The sequence below is a fragment of the Rhyacophila brunnea genome, unplaced genomic scaffold, assembly GCF_057557595.1.
Source record: "Rhyacophila brunnea isolate RB1 unplaced genomic scaffold, BYU_Rbru_1.0 scaffold_22, whole genome shotgun sequence".
In the NCBI taxonomy this organism is placed as follows: Eukaryota; Metazoa; Arthropoda; class Insecta; order Trichoptera; family Rhyacophilidae; genus Rhyacophila; species Rhyacophila brunnea.
Genome location: NW_028232882.1, coordinates 12,131,083 through 12,154,993, shown reverse-complemented (window position 1 = coordinate 12,154,993; position 23,911 = coordinate 12,131,083). Strand labels below are relative to the sequence as shown.

Here is a 23,911-nt window from a genome sequence, read left to right as displayed (position 1 = left end):
AGAATAGACCCGCTGGCAGTGTAAACCGAATTTCAAAGGATATAACGAATATGCAATAAATGTGCAATAGATAACTGGATTGACATTACTGTGCATTTTTTCAACACTCAATATTATCTTTTGTTGCCGGAAAACTAAGTAATATTCGCATTATGTGTGAGTATAATATAGTCACCTACGCAAAGCATGCGTAAACAGAAAATTGTGCGAATTTCATAAAGAACAGGTACGTTGAAAAACAGTTATAATTTTATTAAACAAAGTTTGTACATATTCATAATACCTATACTATTATTAATACAAAGTTAAATTTATGAATGAATTTATTAAATTAGTACATGTTTATTTTATATTTTGTATTACAGTGCAGTTTATTTCAATGCAGTTGATCGTAGGTAGGTACTTATGCCAGCTGCAAAAATTAGTATACTTAACAATATAGAATTATCTCTATGTTGTATAAAATTGCGGTGATATGATAACACAACATTGTCATTCTAAAAATATTATAATTTAACTTAATAAAATGTAAATGCTCTTTATCTATCGTGTAGTGACTTGTGTATGGTGGATAAACTGCAATTTCATAAAATGGAATACAAAAAATTGTTTTTTGTGTGCAGTTTCGGTGGCATCATATCTATAATAATATTTTTGCTTCAATTTAATTCAAGTTATCTCAATCGAGTGCACCATTTACAAAGAATGGACACAAGTGATAGGGTTATCGATTACTCGAAAAACACTGACATTACTGCAATAAGTGAATTTTATGACGCACGAAAGGTAAATAATATCTATTTATGTAGATAAGTACATTAACTTATATTTAAGACAGTTTTATAGTTCATTGTACCTTCATTTATATATACATATGTACTGTAAGAATCCAATTCATTGGCCTTCTTCTGCCGTGTCCTTGCGAGAGATGCACCTTAAACTCTTCGCAACCACACCACGCCTTAAACATAATATCATCCATGGCGCAGCTGGTTGCAACAAGCGGTCATCCGTCAGACCATCAAGTGTTCCACAGTTTCTTCGGCACCACATTCGCAGTTTGAAAATCATCAAAGTCTCATGGTGGAAAAACATTATGTATATTAATTGAAATTTAAAAAAAATATATGTTATGTAGGTATCATATCGCGTTATGGCTATCATGCACCTTTCCAAGCCACATTGCGGTACTCATAAATTTTGAATTTCTCTTACATTAAGAGTCCATATTGTACACGCATACGTAAGCGTTAGTAGCACATTGGTTGAACACTTTACGCTTCAGACACAATGGGAGGTCACTTTTGAAGATACTATTCAGGCGCCCAATTGCGCTCCATGCCAGTTTGGTTCTGGGAGCAATCTCGCCATATCATATGATAATATATTATATTTCTGATGTTTTTATAAGGTTCTATATATAAAGATATATTTATATATTATAGTATTATGTTCAATGAAGAATGCTAAATTCTTAAATCGTAAGTATATTTAATAGATTTTTTTTGTAGTGATATAAATTATCTATACTTATATATTATCTATTTACTATAACTAATTATATTCCGGCCCTCGTAGTCCAATATGTAAGGTGCTGGCCATTTATCCGGGAGCTCCGGTTTCGATCACAATATATACAATATATGAGGTCACAATATATTTGTGTGATTATTTCAAAGTCTGGTTATTTGCGATTGTTTCACTTATACCCCGTTTACACGTACATGAATTTACTGCTGACGGTCCGTATTATCGTGGTCATAACAAAAAATTGAACGTGTAAACACGTATTATTGTGCAAGTTGCAAGATTGCATGCATGGATCAAAAAAAATCAGCAGCTTCTGAATTTTCACGCAATAATTGGTAGTTACTTACATGGCGGATGCGCAGAAAAACGATAATGGCGAACCTGCTGGAAATAATACGATATAAGTACACCGCACAAAGCATTTTTGATATTTACCAATTTTCACAACCTGTCAAATAGCACCATACAATGAAAACATCGCGTCTCGCTTACACGTGAAGACTGAGACTGTGCGAGACATTCAGCACAGTTATTATCGCGATGGTTTAAAATACACACAATTGGTGCCAGTAAATCCATGCACGTGTACAGGCGCTAGAAATTCTACGCGACAGTTGAAATTTGTGCGATATCTGCCTCTGCGCAGTAGAACGATAGTGGCGAACCTGCCGGAAAAAAACTAACTACACCGCACAGAGAATTTTGAAGTATACCAATTTTATACAATGACAATGACTTATGATAATAAAATGAATTTTCTAACTAGTTTTCTTCTGGGTAGGCTATCATTGCAATCTTTGTCCACCCGAAGAGTGATTGCTCTTTTAATGCATTTCTTTTTACTTTTTCGTGGGTTTATTTACAATCCGTACCTATATATCTACTGGCAAATATTAATTTTCATGTTTCCACCAATATCACTCATATCTCTACGGTCTTCATGATACCCCGTCGCAGGACGGATGTGATATTTCATGATGCTGTGTATCGTGCGATTAACGTATTTGATGGCACCATAAAGGTTGATTTATTTTTTTATTAACTAGGTAGGTATAGCATGTTTTTGGACGTGTTAAATAATAGGTTAAATTTATAATTGTATTTAACATTTTAATTTAATATCTACTTAAACACATAATTTCTTCGTCGGTCGGTATTTTTAAATAAGTCATTTTTATAATTTGTATTTATGTATTATGGCGCATTGGCCCATCGATGTGGTGCCATAATACTCTTTTCTAAATAAATAAATAAACGCGTCTCACTTACGTTTAAAAAATAAGATTGGTGAGACAGTTAGCATTTTTACGTGTAAACGGTAATTATCGATATAGGTAGTTTAATTTACACGCTATTGGCGCCAGTATATCCATGTACGTGTACATGCGCTAATATTACTAAATACATACACTACTATGATTGAGCCTCGTAGCCTGTTGTAGTGTTAAAATAATATAATATACAGCATGTACCTACATATTATGTATATTTATTCCGATTATTATTACAACGTTTTTATTAGCTCGTATTCTTGTTTGTCCAGTACAAATCTTGCAATCGATTTTTAACTAACTTCCCGACTAGCTGGACATATGAAACTTATAGAATATATCAGAACACGATGCCAATGCATTCTTTTAATACTTTTAGCCATCTTTAAGCAGAATTGAATTCATTTTCAGTTAATTCTGTTTTGTATGGAAAGTTATTTCAGAAAAATTCGTAAAAAGTAAAAGACTATTATTGGTTGCTAAGGGGGTGGTCCTAGCAACTTAATTATTAATATGTACGTGCGTTACTATGGAAATCAAAATGAAATGTTAAAATTACATTTCAGTATTCTATATTTTTTTTTTTTTTTGATTTTTATTTACTTCATATCAAGTACAAGTTTGAGCAAATTGAGCATAATAATTCAATAGAAATTTTAAAAACGTTGTATATAAAAAGTTCTTTTTATCTTGTAATTATTTTCCATATATGTTTATTGAAATGTTGCCACAACTACAAATCAATTATAAGAAGTGAATTTTCTTAATATTCACAGAACCTTAACTTAACTGAAATGGGCAGAATGCTTTTCCTGAATGAGCTTCCACCAAGCAAAAAAGAAAAGGATTACAAAATCCTAATATGGAAAGATGGACCATTCTTGGAAAAGCGGCATGTCAGATTCTTCTCCGATCAAAGGTATATATATTTTTTTCTGAATGATTATTAGGTATTAATAGCGTTACATATCTGCTTGTTGTATTATTATTGATTCATGCGAGACCTTGAAAAATTAAAACCCCGTTAGAAACCGTAGACCCTCTACGGCCTACGGCTTTCTGTAGAGGCTTTGTATTTTCACAACAGCTGAGTTTCGAGATGAACAATGTACATGATTTGTGATGTGATAATAATTATACGTGTGATAATAATGGTTTTAAAATATTATACATGAATTTGATGGGTAATATAAATAAGTTATATGCATTTTACGCAATGACATTAATATGGACGAAGCATCTGGAAAAAAAATGACAATCACTTTTTTGTCGGGTCTGCCTAATGGCATAATCTGTTCTAAGGCCATTTACAATAAAGGTGATATTGCTATAAATTCCCGATGCTTTTTGTCGGGTCTGCCGAATGGTTCGGTTCGAACGGGTTCGTTCAAATGAACATTGACACTAGAAACACTGTTCTAACGCCATTACAATAAAGGTGATATTGCTATAAATTCTCGATGCGTGATATCGCATATTGGAAATAGCGTGAGTCTACCTATACATGTGCGAATGTCGCTATGCGCGAATTTACTTGCTAGCTACTGAACTGAGTACGTTGCCCAATAATAATGTCATTGATTTTACATAATATCTCTCTTCGACTGCAACGAGAATATGAAAGGTATGTATGTATGTATAGCATGGCCCCCACAATGGGGGTGGGCTGACAGAGCTGTAGCCTAGAGGCCCGGGCTCAGGGGGGGGCTAACGTGGCGGGTCGACCAGGTAAATGAGATAAACACACATCTTAAATTTGCTATAATGGTAAAAAAGTCGCTTGCAGCGCTATTTTACTTCGGGGTTATTACCATTTTAAAATATATGGTTGTGCGATGCATTTTTTAGTTGTTGTGTGTTAATACTCGATAAATATATAATTCGATGAGTTAAAAAATCGCTAAAAATACAATGAATTTTATTTGACCTCGAACACCATTTAAAAACGTCACGGTAGTGCGACAGACTGCCTTTAACCTTAGCGATGGGGAGGGAGGGCCGCCAAAGATCCTGGCTTGGGGGCCCGCTTCAGGATGTGGGGGCCATGATGTATAGAGCAGTGATTACCGAAAGTTGTGTAAATTGACTCCCTGGAAATGTGTTAGAATATTTAAGGGAAACTGGAAGGCAAGTAAAGGGGGTAGTGGACGTTAGGTTACACAAAATAGGTAAGCATATAAAACAAAACCTTAAGTATTTCGTTAGGTATGCTTTGAAGTCATAAAGCTTGCAAAAGAATACACATAAAATTAAAATTTGTGTATTTTAAGCTGTGATACAATCTGCTTGAACAAGAATAAATTAAATTGAGATATTAATGGCTTTGCACCAGCCGAGAAGCCGTGGGTTGGGAGTTCAAATCCAGAATCTGGAAAACATTGTGGATAAAGTTGTTGTAAATGCTCGAAAACAGGGCTATGGGGACGTTGCCCGAAAACTTATGGAAAACTACGGTATAGATAGACTATAGAGGACCTACAATACCAAATAACATAATACATTGTTTGTAGCGTTTTCTCACAGCCAAACGTAAATCGGACATATACCTTCCTCAACATTGCAGGATTCTTTATAATTCATAATGATGGTATCATCTCTGTGTTTTAGGCACTTGCCATTCAGCAAATGTTCGGTCAGCAACTGTCAGTTGACATACAAATCAGAAGACATCAGTTCATCGGACGCTGTAGTCTTCCTTCTTCACAGGCTGAAGGGTTTAAATGAAATGCCGGATCCATATAAACCTAGGCCTCCTGGACAGCGCTGGATTTTCTTGACAGATGAGAGTCCATGGCACACATTTCTATATAGCTCTGAAAACTTATGGGAAAACTACTCAGGTGTATTCAACTGGTCTATGACATATAAGTGAGTGTTTCGTTTTTTGATTATTAACATTTTTACTTTCTTTTCCATCTACTCCCTTATGTGAGCGTATGAACGTGACATCAAGCGCAACATGTCAAATCTGAAAATTAAGTATTTTTTTATTCTACGAACAATTAACAATCTAATTATTGAACATTCATAATTTTGAAAACACTTATAACCAATAGAAAAAATCCTTCGAATCGAATCTCAATCGAAAGTGTTTTCAAAACTATGTATGTTCAATAATTAGAATGTTACATTCTTAAATCTTGTGAATTATTCGTTGGATAAAAAAATAGTTAATTAAAAATTATTAGCAAGTTCAAGTAAGTTACAAACGAAAAATCTTGGAGTGATCCGTGACGTCGGTTAGTAATTAAAGTAATACCTACTTTGATTTAAAATACAAAAGCCGATCGCCAATAGTAGCTCAATTTGGAAAGCGATTCAGTGAGTATTAAAAAGCCAATAGTTAAAATTTGTTGTAATTAAGTATGACTCATTTAGCATCGTGGGCGCTATAATACCCGAGAGATGCAGGATCGATTCCTGCGGGGTGTCTTTTCTGTCTGTCTGTAGGGTCTATTTTTTCTATTGGTTGTGATATATTTTCTCAGAAGTTTTTTTTTTTCTTTATTTGGAAGCAATTGAGCTCTTCTCTGAATGGAAGGCTATTCTGCTTTACAATGGTTTACAAAAGTATACATACATTTTTTTAACGACAGGCATAAATAGTTACATTATTAATGATACAGAATTACATTTTTGTTACACTATACACTAGACATTTACGTTACATTTTTGGAGAAATTCATGTGCAATTTTCATAACTGAAATATTTGGTTTTGCCAGGAACGAATTAATCGTAAAAGGATGGTATAACCTGCATTTTCCCAACTTATTCAATAACACTTCTCTCTCCTGGTCATAGGCATCACATTGCCAGACAATGTGGTTAAGATCTTGAGTAGGATGTCCACACTGACACTGAGGGCTATCTACCACTTTAATTTTGTACAATGATTCGTTGAGACTGTAATGTCCTGTCCTGCTTCTGTCACTATTACATCTCGCTTTATTTTACAATGTTTACTAAACCAAGTTTTAGGAGATCTACTATATAAGTTTTGATAGTAGTGTGTTCCCTTTTCTTTCCCAAGATTTTCTAAATATTTACCGTTATTTTCGCTCATTGTTTGTTTAAACTGGGCTTTAAAATCTGTGTATGGAATTCATATATTTTCTGATGGGTATTTTACAGATTTTTTTGCCAATTGATCAGCAATTTCATTGCCATTAATTCTTTTATGTGCTGGAATCCAGTATATCTGTATATTTGTACCGTGTTCGTTACTATTGCTAAATTTGGAAATGTTGGTTCTAATATTAAGAATGTAGTCATTAGTTTTGATGCTGAAATTTGGATTTTCGAGCGAGTGAATCAGACTTAAGGAGTCAGTGAAAATGTTGATATTTTTCTCAGAAGTGTTTTCAAAATTAAGTAAGTTCAAATCTGAGAATGTTTCAGTAGCAACCCCTAAGACCTTAGTTGGCCTGAATTAGTGATTATATTGTGTGTTATTTCTTTTTCGATTTAATCTATTATGGCCAACCCTTGATATAAAGAGCCCTCATCAAACCTTTTAAAAGCTGAGAAATTTTCCTTCATATAAATAAACCAAATTTAATCACAACGGTCGACCGATTTTCTGGATTTACTGGAGGTAGCTGGTAGAGTATCCTTCAGATAACCTTGCCATTGTACACAGTGACAAGGATTAGTGTGTATACGCAACCGTATAATCGTATTAGTAAATTCCAAGCACTTGATTTGTTTACTCACGTTTTAATTCAAAAAAAAATCTATTACAAATGGCAAGGTTAGGTGGCGGCCACTCTAGGATCGACTCGAATATGTCTTTTCTTTCAACCGACGTATTGGCTCACTACAATAATTCGCCATACGATAATCAAAATATACTAACAGAGTTTGGAGGCAAAACCAGTGATGTCCCTGGGCAAGTGCCGTGCTTAAGCAGACTTAGAATGCTATCCCCTTTTATTTTTAGTTTCAAATTTTCTGAAACATCATTGTTTTATTATTTATTTTCGGCTATCTTAAACATACACATACAACAAATAAAATTATGTACATACACACCGTCTAATGAGAATTAGAGAATCTCTAACCAAGCTTACTCTAAAAACAGTGGTGATTCTGGGTAAATGTAGAGGTCCGTGACACTAACACGTTTGTAGGCCCCCTTCTGAAATGTTTGCCTGTACGATAAACTGCCATTACAATATGAATTACAATGGGAATTACAATATAATAATAGTTATGTTCGAACTTCGATCATTTTTACCACGTTTTTCTTAGCTCGTATTCTTGTTCGTCCGGTGGTTGTTTATCCAGTACAAATCTTGCGATCGATGTTTAAGTAACTTCCCGACTATCTAGACATTTGAAACTCTTAGAATATATCAGAACACGATGCCAATGCATTCTTTTAATACTTTTAGCCATCTTTAAGTAGAATTGAATTCATTTTCAGTTAATTCTGTTTTGTATGAAAAGTTATTTCGGAAGAAATCCGTAATCCAATCAACTATTATTGGTTGCTAAGGGGGTAGTCCTAGCAACTAAATTATTAATATATACGTGCGTTACTATGGAAATCAAAATAACATTTCAGTATTCTATATATTTTGTTTGTTTGTTGCAAAATAGCAAAAAATAATTTTTTGACAATAACAGAAAATTTAAAAACGTGGTATATAAAAAATTATTTTTATCTTGTAATTATTTAAACTAAGATATCGATATTTTGGTTAAATTGAAATGACCGCATCGGTTGCTTCAAGGAAAACCGCCATAGCTCTTAAAAGTCGTCATATTTGAATTCGTTCCTTTAATCTGCCTTTATTTTGTGCCGCCCATATGCAATGCATGACCTGCAACGATATTAGACATTCACTGTTTGCTTTAATATTGTGATGCGGCATCTCTAAAAACCTGGACAGCGCGGATTACTTTTATAGATTCCACTTATAGATGCAACAGAACGTCGCAATAACCTATAACTGCCTGTCAGATATTCTTCGCTACACTCAAAATGCGGAGTGTATGGGAATGGGAATGTACCCGAAAAAGTGCGGTGTCGCCGTTGAAGCGATAAATAATAAGCAAGGTAAACGCGGAAGTCACTGGCACTTACCCCACCCCTTACGAAACCTCAAAAAATCAATAATAAATAAAATTATTATAGATATTTTTTCAAATGGACCCTTCCATACTGTTTTTACATGTCCGCACCTGGATACAATGTAGGTACTAAATTCATCGGAAACCTTCGAAAGAAGATGACATCAGAATAAGAGGAATATTGTAGTTTATTTATACCATCATTATCACAATGAACACTGAAGAAAATTAATATACCTATACCCGTAGGTAGATGCTCCAAATCAAATCAAATTTATTTATTTTACATATAATGAACATAACAAATTATAAATTCGAAGCGTTGCATAAATAAGATAAATAAGAAATAAAATAAGAAATAAATAACAAAATAAAAGTAGATGGAAGCACACAAAGTGAACTTTGATAGACCCTATCTTAAAAACTTATAAAACAACGTCCACCTAAATTCACCCTCACGTAAGTGGAATATATCAATATCCGAAGCGATTTCATTAAACATGGTTACTGCCCTCCCAATTGGCATTACTAATGGCAGGTTAGTTCTGCACCGTGGGAGAACAAACAACGGATGCCCTCGATTCCTAAGGTAATTATCAGAGACACACAAGTCAACACCACCAAGAATGGCAGAGTTCACATTTACGCCGCGTATAAGTCTGAAAAAATATGTAGCTAAATAAAGATCCCTTCTAAATTTTAAGCTACAGTATGTAAGCATCCCTAAGAGAAAATCAGTCGGATAGAGCCACGGATAATATCCATACAGCCGAAAGTAAAGGAGTCTCAAAAATTTCTTTTGGACTCTCTCCACCATAAGGCCGTACTTCAACTGATGCGGGGCCCAAACTATAGACCCACTCTCAAGTCTGCTTCTAACTAAGCTGATGCTGATACTATGCTGATTATATTAAGGCTATACCTCATCTGAGGCATGGTCTAAAAAGACCATAACTATGCGACGCGCGGATTGTTCTAACGACGCGTGAAGAACGGAACATAACTTGTTATAATATTCAACATGTATCCATGTAGTGTTATGTTTATTGTTATATTAGTATCTAATAATATTAATATATTCATTGACATGTTTTCTTTTTCGAGTCCAGAATAACGTTTTTTAGTCATCTTTACACGATATAAGAATATATTCTTACGATGCCATCACAAAAAAATCGACGTGCTCCCACCTCGATTGCCGCTCGGCGATTGGCGACGAAGGCGAAATTTCGTCCCACCTATTGTTGAAAATTATTTTCCGTTTCACTTATGTATGCTCTTAAGTAATTAATAAATACATTTACTTGATATTAGCATTATTTTTCTCATTTGTGCTACTTTCTTGCATAAAAAGTGAACAGGTGGTTAATGATATTTCGATGTGACGTGTATTATTTATTGTGATTGATGAGTTATCGATATTTTCTTGTACACCTGCCTCATGTTAGACAACACAGCTGGTGGTGAAACTAAATTTGCTTACTGTAGGTAAACTTTTCGATATTTACCTATTTTTACGCCCTCTGTGGTGGGTAAATTCACGTTTAGTTTCTAAATTAGTAATCGGATCTAGAGCATGGATATAATAGGCTCACATAAATGCCAACAAAAAATTCGTCAGATGGATATTTATTTGTCGTTTATATATTTTTATCAAAATACCTACATCACCATTTTTTTTTATTCATCGAATATTATTTATAAAATTATTAGCACCCGCAACTACGTTATAGAAGGACATGTACATATAACTTGAAAACACCTCAGATATAATATACCAACTAGCAAAAATCATATTTGAAAAAAAATACGATGCTCGACGGGGTGAACCCGTATAACCACTGGTATCGCGCCAACTGTGCATTCTGTATGCATGCAGGGCTACGAGCCTCCTATCTAATTGCTACAATTTAAACTAGTAGGTCACACATGAAATGCTTATCAAATTGCGTTATTATTGACTATCGGGTTTTGTATATTAAATCAAGGAATATTAATTACCTTAATTACTAACCGACGAGTTGGCGTTGTCGCGATACCAGTGGTTATACCGGTTCAAATCCCGTCGAGCATCGTATTTTTTTCAAATGTTATTTTTTCTAGGGGTTATATAATATCTGAGGTGTTTTCAAGTTATGTATGTTCAATATATGAGATGTTACATTCTCAAAATCTTGTGAATTATTCGTTGAATAAAAGAAATGGTTTATTAAGTACTTACATGTACGTTAGCGAGTGAGAGAAACTGGCTAGTAATCAAGGCATATTATTGGTACCTTGAGTATCACATTGAGTGAATACAAGAAAATGTAGAGCAACAAAATACTTCCGCTCTATGTTGACAGAACGTCTCCAGTCTCTACCAACGAAGCGTCTTCGCTTGAGGAATTCTTTCTGGAGTGTGGGATAGGAGTTAGGTACCTCTGGTTAAGAGCGAGCAGGAGGATACCTGGCGACGTGGCTGGCTAGTTTCTGTAGTCGCGTTGATTTTCTGTATATTTTACGTAATTATAATTCAGGAGTTGTAGGCTAAACTAAGTGAATTTTAAATGAAAAATGAATTATACGCCACATTATGAGTTTTCACATTTCCACTTACATTAAAAGTATGAAAAGTTATAAGCAGTGGCTTTTTTTTGAGACGAATCACCATCACAAGTCGTTAGATCAGCCACAGGTGCCCTAGCGATTGGAGATGAAACATCATAATAATTCATAGTATTCCAGGAGGCCAAAGACATCATATCATCGGATTCCTCTTCTTGCAATGCCTCATCGATGAGTCTGACCGGCTCAGGTGGAGTGATATTTTCCAACTCATTTTTTACTTTTCGTCACAGTGCGAACAGTGACTTGTCATCTTGATCAGGTTCGTTGTTTTTGCGGAATGATTCAAGATTTTCCTCATCAATGTTTTTACTCAGGAACTCTCTCTAAATACCGCTTGGGTTCCTCTGATGTAACCATTGAAGACACACTTTACGATTCTCCTGGTACTGTTACAGCTTAAGGGCTCAATGGACAAAGTCCACATTTTCGGAAATTTCTCGAAGAATTCTTTTGTACTTGTAGAGGACTGTCGTTGGTGTGACAGCCCCACCGACACTCCCTGTTACTATGACGGTTATGTATTCTTTATCGTCGGCATTTACCTGCTGGTACACTGTCTCGATTCCTTTTTTGGCTAAGACCCTGCTCCCCTAGGGGCGGCAGGTTATATGAAAGTATGGTGAAGCAGGCAGGTTATATAAAAAAATATGGTGAGGTAGGCTGATAAACAATTTGCGGCAAAATTAACGTTAACATTATTAATTATATGGGTACGTTATAATGACCAAAGTAAATCCTCCGTGATGCCCTCCATTTTTTTATCGCGTCGCTATTTCTCGTAAGTTATCGGCTATTGTTGGCCTGCTTCATTCAGTTGCGTCAGGGCTATAATTCAAGAAATTTTTGTTTTCCGAAGAAAAAATACACAAACCTGTTGCTGAAAAAATAAAAAATAAAAAGTTGACCCCTAGGTCATCTACTGGACAGAACCACCCTAGACACTTCTAATTAATAAATAATTATCGTTCCATACTTATGAATGTAAAAATTTTTAAAAACTAAGTGAAATAATTTTATTTAATTTATCTAGTAGTTGACCACCCTGGTCAACTACTGAAAAAGTATTAAACAAAGTTTGAGTAGTTGACCCCACCACAAACTTGCTTCCTTGTAAATATAACTTAAAAATTACAAATGATATCGATACTTCAATATTATGACTGCCCGTAATGCATTAACTTGATATTATGAAGCCATATGCTTACATCCACTGATATCCTTAACAATTTACTTAAGAAATTAAAAATAAAATGCTTTCGGCGTGATGTGCTGTTCATACGTACATTTAATGTTATGTGTATTGTTCTATTAGTAATAATAATAATATATTCATTGACATGTTTTCTCTTTCAAGTAAATGGGTAACGGTTTTTTAGCCATCTTTACACGACTTAAGAATTAATTCCCCCGACGCCATCACAAAACAAATTGACGTGTTCCCCTCACCGTGACCGCTTAAGCGTTGGACTATAATAACGCCGTGAGTCCCAGGGGTCTGGCAAGTACACATATTGTTTTTCAATCTGTGTGTGAGTCAGGCTATGGACCTGATAGGTTGAGCAAGTGGCTGACATCCATTTCTCGTAAAAAACAAAATCTGTTAATACAAACCTCCACTCTGCGGAGACCCATATGATCCTATTAGGAACGGACGTGGTCGGATGATGACATATTTTCTTTTTCAAGTAAATGGGTAACGTTCTTTAGTCATCTCTACACGATTTAAGAATAAATTCCCCCGACGCCATCACAAAACAAATTGACGTGTTCAGAGCTCGACTATCGCTCTCCGATTGGCAGCCAGTCCGAAATTTCGTCGCACCTATAGTTGAAAATTATTTTCCGTTTCACTGAAGTATGCTCTTAATCCTAAGTTCATCATTAAGTTGAGGACGAATATTGAAAAAGAAAACTTAATCCGAAATATGTAGTAATAAAAATATGTGAAAGCAGGTGTTATAAAATAAACATAATAATATTATATTATACTATGTTGTAATAATAAATTATTACAGTCTCGTTTTTATTTCAGAGCCGAATCGGATATACCTGTACCTTATGGACGAACCATCCCCTCTCAAGATGTAATAGATAATGAAATTGAATCCGAGAGGCACGCGGAAAATCCATATTATTCTTTAATTCCGAATTTTGGTAAAAAGCGCCGAGATGTTTTGGTCGCAATACTGCTGTCAAATTGCAGGTCGAAAAATACGCGAATGCTTTACGTCAAAGAACTCCAGAAACATATGAATGTACATATTTATGGAGGATGCGGTACAGAATTCAGAAAAGAGTAAGTATAAATAAAATATAACAATGAAAAAATACGTAAATCGACTATTTTCAGTATAATAAAAATAATTCTCTCCGCGATATAAAGGTCAGGTAGGTACACCGTAAATTGGAGAAACTGAATCTTTATAAATTCCTGGTGGGTAGAGTTGGGTTTCGGGAATTTCCCGATGGGAATTCTCAAGAAATTTTCGAGACTTTCTATCCCGAATCTCGAAAATTGAAATTTTTAACATTTCGGGAAATCCCGGATCTCGAGAATCTTTTCACGGGATTCGGAGTTTCTTTATTATCAAATATTAATTGAAAAAACGATTTTCTCTATGAAAAAAGTGGACAGAAACACAAAACGTTCATAGACTGATTGGGGCATTTAACACAATTAAGCCAACGTCGACTCAAACTGAGCGCAATGTTTGCAACATCAGGGAATTTGTGTCTCAAAAGCGTATGCGATTGTCAAACGCAGCGATTGACAGTCCGTGTTTTTTTAAAATTCTATTTTAATAAGTAATGTTAAGAATTATTTTTGTTTTCCTACTTCTATTTTGTTTATCTTCTTACATATAAAAAAAAACATAGTTTTGGAATTTGTCTGTTTTTACACTGATTTTAGGATTTTTACAGGGTTTTTTTAAATTTCCCGATATCTCGAGAATTCTTTTTTGGAAATCCCGAATCTCGAGATTGAGATTTTCTCGGGAAATACCCAACTCTACTAAATCCAAAAAAAAAAATCCGAGCCAAATTTACTAAATGAATAGCTCATGAAATTTATGTTGATTTCATGTATGTGTCCGTGAAACTGAAATCCGTGAAACTTATCTGGGAGCCCAATCGGAAATCAATCGATACACGACTATTAAGGCAGAAACACATTATTATCACGTCATGTGAGTTCATATGCAAGAACCATCGGAACATTCAATTTCTAATAAAAAAAAACAGACGACCTACAAAAACATTGTGCCAATTAGGTAGGTATCTGTCATTTGTAGCTCCCTTCCGAACCACTTAAATCAAAGATACGTACGATCACGTGGAAATACAAATAAATCTATAACGCGCGAGGTTTGGTGGTGTGGCGTGACACGCATGATGTGACTTCAGTGTGATTCTGATATTATATTAAATATAAAATGACCTTGTACACTTTTTGCTCGTGGGCACGAGATTACCGTGAGTTCACATGTGCTCATGTAACGTGATAATTGTATATATTTTAGTTAAAGTATAAAGTTTAGTAATTACGCAGGGACGATAGTAGAGCAAGAGATGACATGAAATTTGTATTTAGGCACATTCACATATTCACCCTTAATTCATCGATTACTTTGTGAAGAATTTCGATCTTTTAATCGAAGAATTGTGGGCGAAATACCGGATACCGTGACAAATAATTACGCGGTATTAAAATAACTTATTAATTTAATACGCCCTATTTCACGGTGACACCTATGTACAAATTTAGAAAGCTATGGCATCTATTTTTCGCTAATAGGGGTCACTCTGTCCCATCCCGTTGCTACGGTACAAATCTCTCTCTACAAAGCATGTGAATGCATTAGCGTTATTATACGCATATTAGGGACCGAATAGAATGTCCCCATCGGTGAGTAAAAACGCTCGTTGTATGTTATTGTTCAAAACTGATGATGGTAAATCTATAATAATTACTATTATTAATTAAGTTTATATTTTTAAGTACGATTTTTAGATGTGATTAAGTAACGACTCAAATAATCATATTATTTATTCTGAAAAATTACTCATTTCCTCATTAATAACATCATATTATTATAAGTAGCTTCGTACCTAATGTACCTATAATAATATGAGAATGTAGGTAGGTACATACTTGTACATATATTTGATAATTAACGACTTAACCCCACCACCTAGAAAGTCATCGAGCCGCCACTGGTGACAATCATCAATATTTTTGAAGGAAAGGGCGCATACAATATAAGGTTATCCATATGAACACTAGCGTAATTGAAAAATAATACATACCTAAACGAAATATAGATTAACCCTTATATCAAAGATTGTTTTTAATTTTCGTGGAAAAAAATTTTGATTTTGATCTGAGAGTGGTCGCTAAACCTGTCGATCGTGTAAAGTTCGTACAAAAAAAAAATCAATTTCGGTCGACGTAATTTCAGATTTTTATAAAATTCAGTCACATATTAAATTTACAGACGGTCGATAGCAAGGTATATTTTAATAGCGAATGCATGGACCCAAGATCCTAAAGCGGGCCAGGATTTTTGGCGGGTCCCCCTACCTATCGCTAAGTTTAATGGCATGTGTGACGTACAATAGAAGCATTTTCAAAATTGTGTTAGAGGTAAAATTAAGGGCATTCAGTTTATTTTTACCGATTTTAATACATCTACTTTAATTATGGAGTTGTCGAGTATCAACACAAAACAATCAAAAATTGACTCTTACGACCTCATTTTTAAAATATTAATATACCACTAGTGAAATAACTATTTTTACTATTAGATTTTACTATTATTAATTTGTGATGTGTATTTATCTCACATATATGATAGACCCGCCACGCCGGGCCCCTAGGCTAGAGCCCTGTCAGCCCCCCCACCCTTTTGGGGGCCATGAGCGAATGTGTTGACGACCTAAATGCATGATCACGTCAAAATTGATTAACTCAATTTACATTCCAGATGTCCCGGCCATTTTGGAAACGATTGTCCAAAAATCGACGAATACCTGTTCTACTTGTCATTCGAGAATTCAAATTGCGATCAATACATCACAGAAAAATTATACTGGAACGCTTACAGCAAAGGGGCTGTTCCGATAATAATGGGACCGACACGAAAACACTGCAAAATGATGCTGCCTCCAGATTCGTATCTTCACACGAAAGATTACGCGAGACCCATTGATTTGGCAAGGCATATTTTGCTTTTAAACCAAACGTGGGACGATGGATTCTTTGGCTTGCATCGATGGCGAAGGAGCTTCGCCATTTCTAATGAGCATGGTTATTTTGGCAGTCCTTCGATACACTATTGCAGAATTTGCGAAGCACTTAATTTTAACAACGAGGAACCAAAAGTTTATTATAAAGACGACTTGGCTGCATTTTTGAGCGCGCAAAAAAACTGTATACTGGAGACAGAGTTAGAAAAATATACTAAATGATTACATAATTAATAACAATTTCATTTTAATCGAAGACTGTAATATCGTCTCTGTTCTGGCAGAACACACTAACTGGAGAATCCTAGTTTTGAGTAATTTGACTTTGAAGTTGTTAAAATGTTTGAAATGGTCTATCATGTGAGTTTATTAAGTAATCGTAAAAATGATGACTTTAAAATAAAGAGTGTTTATTTATTAAGAAGATTTCCAGACGGTAAAGTTGAAATAAGGAACAGTTTGGTATAACTAACTCAATATGTCATTTTTTTAGAATTATTGTCTTCTGCCAGAACAGTGACGATATTATTTTTTACATGGTGTTGGGCTGACGAAAGTTTAATATAATACTATGACGTACTTCTTGATCGTGCCACATATGAATTTGGCGGGAAATTCATTTGCAATATAACAAAATTATGTATACAGAAATAATGTTTTTATAGTTACATATACCAGTGGCGAAGGGTGGGTGTAGGCTGTTAAGATCCGCCATAAATAGTGCACACTGAACTTTGTCAGCCATACGTATTTGTTTTCATTGATCGAAGACTTCAATTTATAGATGTTAGTTAGTTTTTTAAAATTAAATTAAAGCCTACGAAACCAAACCATAATAAATAATTAATAGTCAAAAAATACTCGACTGACTATCTATAAAATATTTAAAAGTATGCCATCAAATCATACATAATTTTGGAGTTCTATAGACTTATGTAATAATATTTTTGATCTATTTTAGTTTGGTTTACGGCCTTAATGAATTTAAAAATAACCAACAACTTGTGTAATATGTATTTCTAATTCAACAAAATAAATAAGTATGAATGAAAGGGTATGCACAATTTTGTCAGATTGTCCAAAATATACCAAAACTAATATGGTTTGGTTAGGCAGGGTTTAATTGATTTTTAAAAACTAACCAACACATCTGTGAATTGTAATCTTAGTTCAATAAAAACAAATACGTATGACTAACAAAGTTTAATGTGTACTATTTATATCGAATCTTAACAGCCCACCTCCACCCTTCGCCACTGACATATAACTATATATATCCCAAGCTCGATTTTTCCAAGCTATGTGTTATATCATTGAACTGACGGAGCGTTTTTCCAAGTTATATTAGGCTATTTAATAAGAATATTGTAAGATTAATAAAATTAAACCATTATTTTATTTTAATATTTTCTTTGTTACTGTTTATATTATTTTATATTTCATGCGAATTATTTTTCATTTAATTATTAAAGTTTATTTACATATTCTAAATACAAACGGATGAAATAAATTATTTTGAATTTAAATGCTCTTTGAGTCTTCTGAATTCTGTAGAATTTAAGAAAAAAATGATCTCTCATCTAAAAATCGTCGAGGGAAGGGAGTGATATCGTTGTAAACATATTTATTTTGACAAAATGGTAATTCCCAAAAAAGTTCCCTGATCTCTGATACAAGGAATAAATATTAGAAAGCTGATGACTGATGTTGGGCGTAAATCTATTCTCCATCTTTAAGCATATTGTGCTTTTTCTATTCTGTTTTTTTAAGACGTCAAAAGCCACTTATATCCAATAGTTGTGGAGCCAATTTGAATTAACAATTATCAATGATTAAATAATAATTTACCTATATTTATTTCCTCTCCCCCCCTCCTAATGACTGAGGATTGTCATTCTGGTAGGTACCCACTACGAAATTCTTGACCAGCTTCTGCAAGATTTGTAAAATATAATATCTAGGTAACAAGATTCTGACAAAAACCAATGTGAAACCACTGTACCTACTATATATTTATATTTCCAAGAAAAGTACAATGGAACAGCTATATTATTATTTTACCTTGTTTTTATTAGCTCGTATTCTTGTTTGTCCAATACAAATCTTGTTATTTAACTAACTTTCCCACTAGCATTTGAAACTTTTAGAATATATCATAACACGATGACAATGCATTCTTTTAATACTTTTAGCCATCTTTACGCAGAATTGAATTCATTTTCAGTTAATTCTGTTTTGTATGGAAAGTTATTTCGGAAAAAATCCGTAAAAAGTAAAACACTATTATCGGGGTCCTAGCAACTAAATTATTAATATATATATACGTGCATTACTATGGAAATCAATATGAAATGTCAAAATGACATTTCAGTATTCTATATTTATTCAGTATTTCTATCAAGTACAAAAAAAAGTATTTATTAAGGGGGGACATGCTCGTCGAAGGTCAAAATTGAGTTTTTATTGTATTTTCAAACCATGATCCTGGACACTCCTTAAACGTTGTAGATAATCTATTTATATAATTTTGAAGCTTTATTATCCTTTATAGTTATTTTAAACATTTGATGACTGCATGAAGTATTTTTGTTACATAAAATAGTATTCTTTTAAACCTCTCGCTCTAATGTTTTAGAATATAGTCATATTTCGGTACAGAACTGTGCAGTGGTGTTAAAATTTTTTACGTTTATTAATTTTTAAACGCATTTATAAAACCATTAGTATAATTTATTACGAGATAATTTTTGTAAAATATTCACGATAAAAAATTATTTTGATAATCTCTGTGATCCCAAATTTGACAAGAATTAGGCATTTTATTATTCAAAAAATCGGCAAGATTAACACATTTCAAGATGATTCTAAAGATATTTATTATAAGCTATGTCTTTGACCATTCAAGTGTGATAAAAATCTTATGAATAATGATTGCTTTATAATAATTATTGACCTAAGAATAAGGTAGTGTTTTTTTGAAATACGCCATTTCTTTTGTCATTCCCTAGTGGTTAAGCTACAACATACGGCCGTAGCCATAAAATGACAAACTATAATTAAAGTAGGGAGTAAAATTATGTTAACGCGCGTGTTTGAACATGTACCTAACCGAATTTTTTTTTATTTTTTTTAAAACGGTACATGTTCAAACACGCGCGTCAATATCATTTTACTCCCTACTTCAATTATAGTTTGTCAATTTATGGCTACGGCCGTATGTTGTAGGTTAACCACTGGGGAATGACAAAAGAAATGGCGTATTTCAAAAAAACACTACCTTATTATTAGGTCAATAATTATTATAAAGCAATCATTATTCATAAGATGTTTATCACCCATGAATGGTCAAAGACATAGCTTATATTAAATATCTTTAGAATCATCTTGAAATGTGTTAATCTTGCCGATTTTTTGAATAATAAAATGCCTAATTCTTGTCAAATTTGGGATCACAGAGATTATCAATATAATTTTTTATCGTGAATATTTTACAAAACTTATCTCGTAATAAATTATGCTTATGGTTTTATAAATGCGTTTAAAAATTAATAAATGTAAAAAATCTTAACACCACTGCACAGTTATGTACCGAAATATGACTATATTCTAAAACATTAGAGCGAGAGGTTTAAAAGAATACTATTTTATGTAACAAAAATACTTTATGCAGTCATCAAATGTTTACAATAAATATAAAGGATAATAAGGCTTCAAAATTATATAAATAGATCATCTACAACGTTTAAGGAGTGTCCAGGATCATGGTTTGAATATACAATAAAAACTCAATTTTGACCTTCGACGAGCATGTCCCCCCTTATAATTGTCAAGTTTATATGATTCAACAGAAAATTTAAAAACGTGGTAAGTATATTATTGGCTATTCATCATACAATTAACTCACCTTCAATTTATGCACATCTAATCTTATTGAAGCAAGGTATTTCATCGAAGTGTATTGCTGTTAGATTGGCACGGACTGGAGATTAAAATGCCATTTAAATATTTTCCAGGCGTAAAAAGGAATAATTCCAACTAATAGTTATGTGATGTTAATACAAAAGCGTGATTTTCTAGTATGTATGCATATTATCTCATAATTTATTAGGCGTGTAGTTAGTTAACAGGGTTTGCAATCTCGGGATCCAGAAATTGACAATGCTGAAATTTGTTAACTAAATTGAGAGAGTGGTTATTTCTAAATAAATGCTATCGATTAGACTCTAATCATTAGAAAATTAATTTTGGTATAATAAAATTGCCAACTTTATCAGATTTTATTACTTTTCGTAATGCTTGAATATTGTTTTAATACTTTCCCAAAAAGTCTGGACTCACATGGTTTTGATTCTGGGATTAGAGCAGTGACGTCCCTAGACAAAATGCCGCCCCTGGGCATCGCCAAAATCTCGCCCCATTTTTTTCTACAGTATTTTGTATCATCCGTGCACGGTGTCGTTTCTTGTCACCATGGACGTCGAAAGGCAGCGGAAGTAAACTAAACATCGCGAACTTGACAAAAAAATACAGTCATTAATTAATACATTTTGTTTCCAGCCAGTGAGCTAAATTTATTAATGGAAAGATATTTTCGTTATTACTAAGTTTAGATAGCTATTTCTATATATTCGGAATGATTCTCCTCTATTTGCCGCCCTTCGAGTAACTGCCGCCCCCGAGCGACGCTCTATCTGCCTATCTCCATGGGACGTCACTGGATTCGGTATAGATCGATATATAGTATCGGTAACTCTCTTTACGTATAAGTACATAACTATAAAATATATCTACATACTGTGGAATAGCGTCAGTTAAAACCATATCAGAAATATTCTTGTAAAAATCTAAGAAAATACATCGTCACCTTACTATTAAAACCTCGTAAGTCTGTTTGAGAAGAATTTTGAGGGGAAGGAAAAAACGTAGTAAAATTAATATTTTAAACACCTCTCTAATCGATGAATCTGCCAACACTATTTGTGAAATACGAGGATTTCATTCCATGTTTGAAACCACGAGACTTTTTGACGAGACGAGACGAGAAATTTGTCTATAGATGGACAGCATACCAATCTAGAGAACCGAGGTTTTGATATGATTAAAAATGTATTTTGTTTAAATTTTGTCAAACAAACTTCATTTTTCCATAATATCGGACTTACGAGATCTAGTAAGGTGACGCGTAAAACATATCTCTTTCTTTCTCAATAAGACAACAAGTGTGTATATACTATGAATCATCACAATATTACCTATTCTAACACAAATACTTATTATTTTTAAAAAGTCATATTTTTGTCACCAATTCCGGGATTCTGCGATCGGCAATTATTTCAATCTCAAAATATCGGGATTAAAACCCTTGAAAATATCCATGTACATAAATAATATTTATGTTTAGACAACATATATATCCAGGACCGCACGTAGGAATGAAGCTGCCCAAATAATAATATTTTTAAACATACCATCTCTTCCCAGACATGAGATATTTTAATAGATCTTAGAATAGAGCAGAAGTTGTTATCAAATGACTCATTTAAACGGGTTCAAAAAAGACTAAAAAATACACAAAAAAAACTTCTGAGATTTGATGCTTAGCTGTGATTAAAATTGGAGACGTGAAGAACAACATCACAAAAGCAGGGCCAGCATATAAATGATAATAAATGAAGTGGTGTGAAATTTTTGATAAAGGCATGATTACATTTTTTATACCTAGTCCGAAGCAATGGGAAATACGCTCTAAATAAATTTTGAATCACTGAACTGTTTTTTTTTGTATACCTACCTACCTACTGGTTGGGCCAATATTTGTATTCATCCTTTCTTTCCAACAACCTCAAATCCCCAATTATTGTCACAAGACCACCAGTCACGGTTCATGATCGACCGTAATGAAAGTTAACTTTAGTTACTTCAAGACAGCCGAGCGCATAAGCTTGTTAAAGTCATCGCGCTCTATCTGATACGATACGAACAAGGCCGCGTTAATTACATAGTGATTCATAGAAAATTCATCTGTTTGACCTTCGTTGCGCTAAATCTGATACGATCTGAGCGAACGTCGCGTCTATCATCCATCCTGAATCCATTCATCAACCTCATGTATCATCCATCAAAAGTGTATCGATCGTTTACCAGTGCGTGAGTTCGTGAACATCGAAGCGGCTCCAGCGTGCGCCAGCCCTTTCAACATAACCCCCCCCCCCCTAGATCCGTAATCCACCATCATCTTAAAATTACTTTCCACTACTAAAAGCGCCACCACCTACCTTTATCTAGTTTCTACAATAATTTCTAATAGTTAGTATAATATAGACCGAAGTTCCCTTTTAGGGCACATATTATTTTCTCATCACGCCCCATAAAAACAATGTAATTTAATTACATTGAACATATAATTATAATAAAAACAAACGCTACTGTTCGGTTATCAGGAATACAGTGGAAAACACATTTTGAAAATACCCGATATACTGGATTATTTGTTAGTTTGGGTTAGTTTAGGTTAGGTTAGGTTTGGTTAGATTAACCTAACAAATAATCCAGTTTATCGGGTATTTTCAAAATTTGTTTTCCGCTGTATTCCTGATAACCGAACAGTACCAAACAAACTATTTAAATACGACATTATTATTTGTGGTTCTATATTATGCATAAAGTCTGGTCATCTAAAAATACATAAGATAGCTCATACCTACTGTAGAAAAATAATTTAAATTCCATGTTTGTTCTTTCACATGTCTCCTAATCAGCCACGACGGTGAGGGGTATCTTTTTGTATTATTTACTCAACTTGTCTACTCTTGGCTACTCAAACGAGGGGGGGAGGAGTGAAATAATACAAAAAATGATATCCTATACTCATATATGAAAGGCTACTTTTACAAAAAAGTAATTGTTGTGAATTAATTATTCAAAGATTTTGATAGTATTGATTAAAACAGAAAAACAAGGGCAGCATATGCATAGGCAAAAGTAGTTCACTTACTTACGTACTTACTAAAATTTGGTAAAATATGGAATCATGACAAGAGCAGATGAACGAATGATAGAAAAAATCATAAGACAAAATAGTGTGGGATAATAATAATTATACTACTTACAAAAGTAACCACAGACAACGTTAATATTGTTATTTCAATTTATTGCGGAGCCAATTAGAGTACGGCAC

At 33.7% G+C, this 23,911-nt stretch overlaps 1 protein-coding gene across 1 annotated transcript; it reads left to right on the top strand.

The window, feature by feature from the left end:
- The first annotated feature begins 457 nt into the window (after positions 1-457).
- Positions 458-17,104, top strand: LOC147070049 (inactive fucosyltransferase B-like). The gene is made up of 5 exons (XM_085949585.1): positions 458-786; positions 3,578-3,720; positions 5,409-5,669; positions 13,520-13,783; positions 16,473-17,104. The coding sequence occupies exons 1-5, from the start codon at positions 565-567 to the stop codon at positions 16,954-16,956; spliced, it is 1,374 nt and encodes a 457-aa protein (XP_085805711.1). The 5' UTR covers positions 458-564; the 3' UTR covers positions 16,957-17,104.
- The last annotated feature ends 6,807 nt before the right edge of the window (positions 17,105-23,911 follow it).

Bases quoted from the DNA above. Each gene is read 5' to 3' on its own strand.
- LOC147070049 (XM_085949585.1), top strand. From the start codon at position 565: ATGGTGGATAAACTGCAATTTCATAAAATGGAATACAAAAAATTGTTT. The intron at 787-3,577 runs GTAAATAATATC...TAATATTCACAG, and splicing joins AATTTTATGACGCACGAAAG to AACCTTAACTTAACTGAAAT. The intron at 5,670-13,519 runs GTGAGTGTTTCG...TTTTTATTTCAG, and splicing joins AACTGGTCTATGACATATAA to AGCCGAATCGGATATACCTG.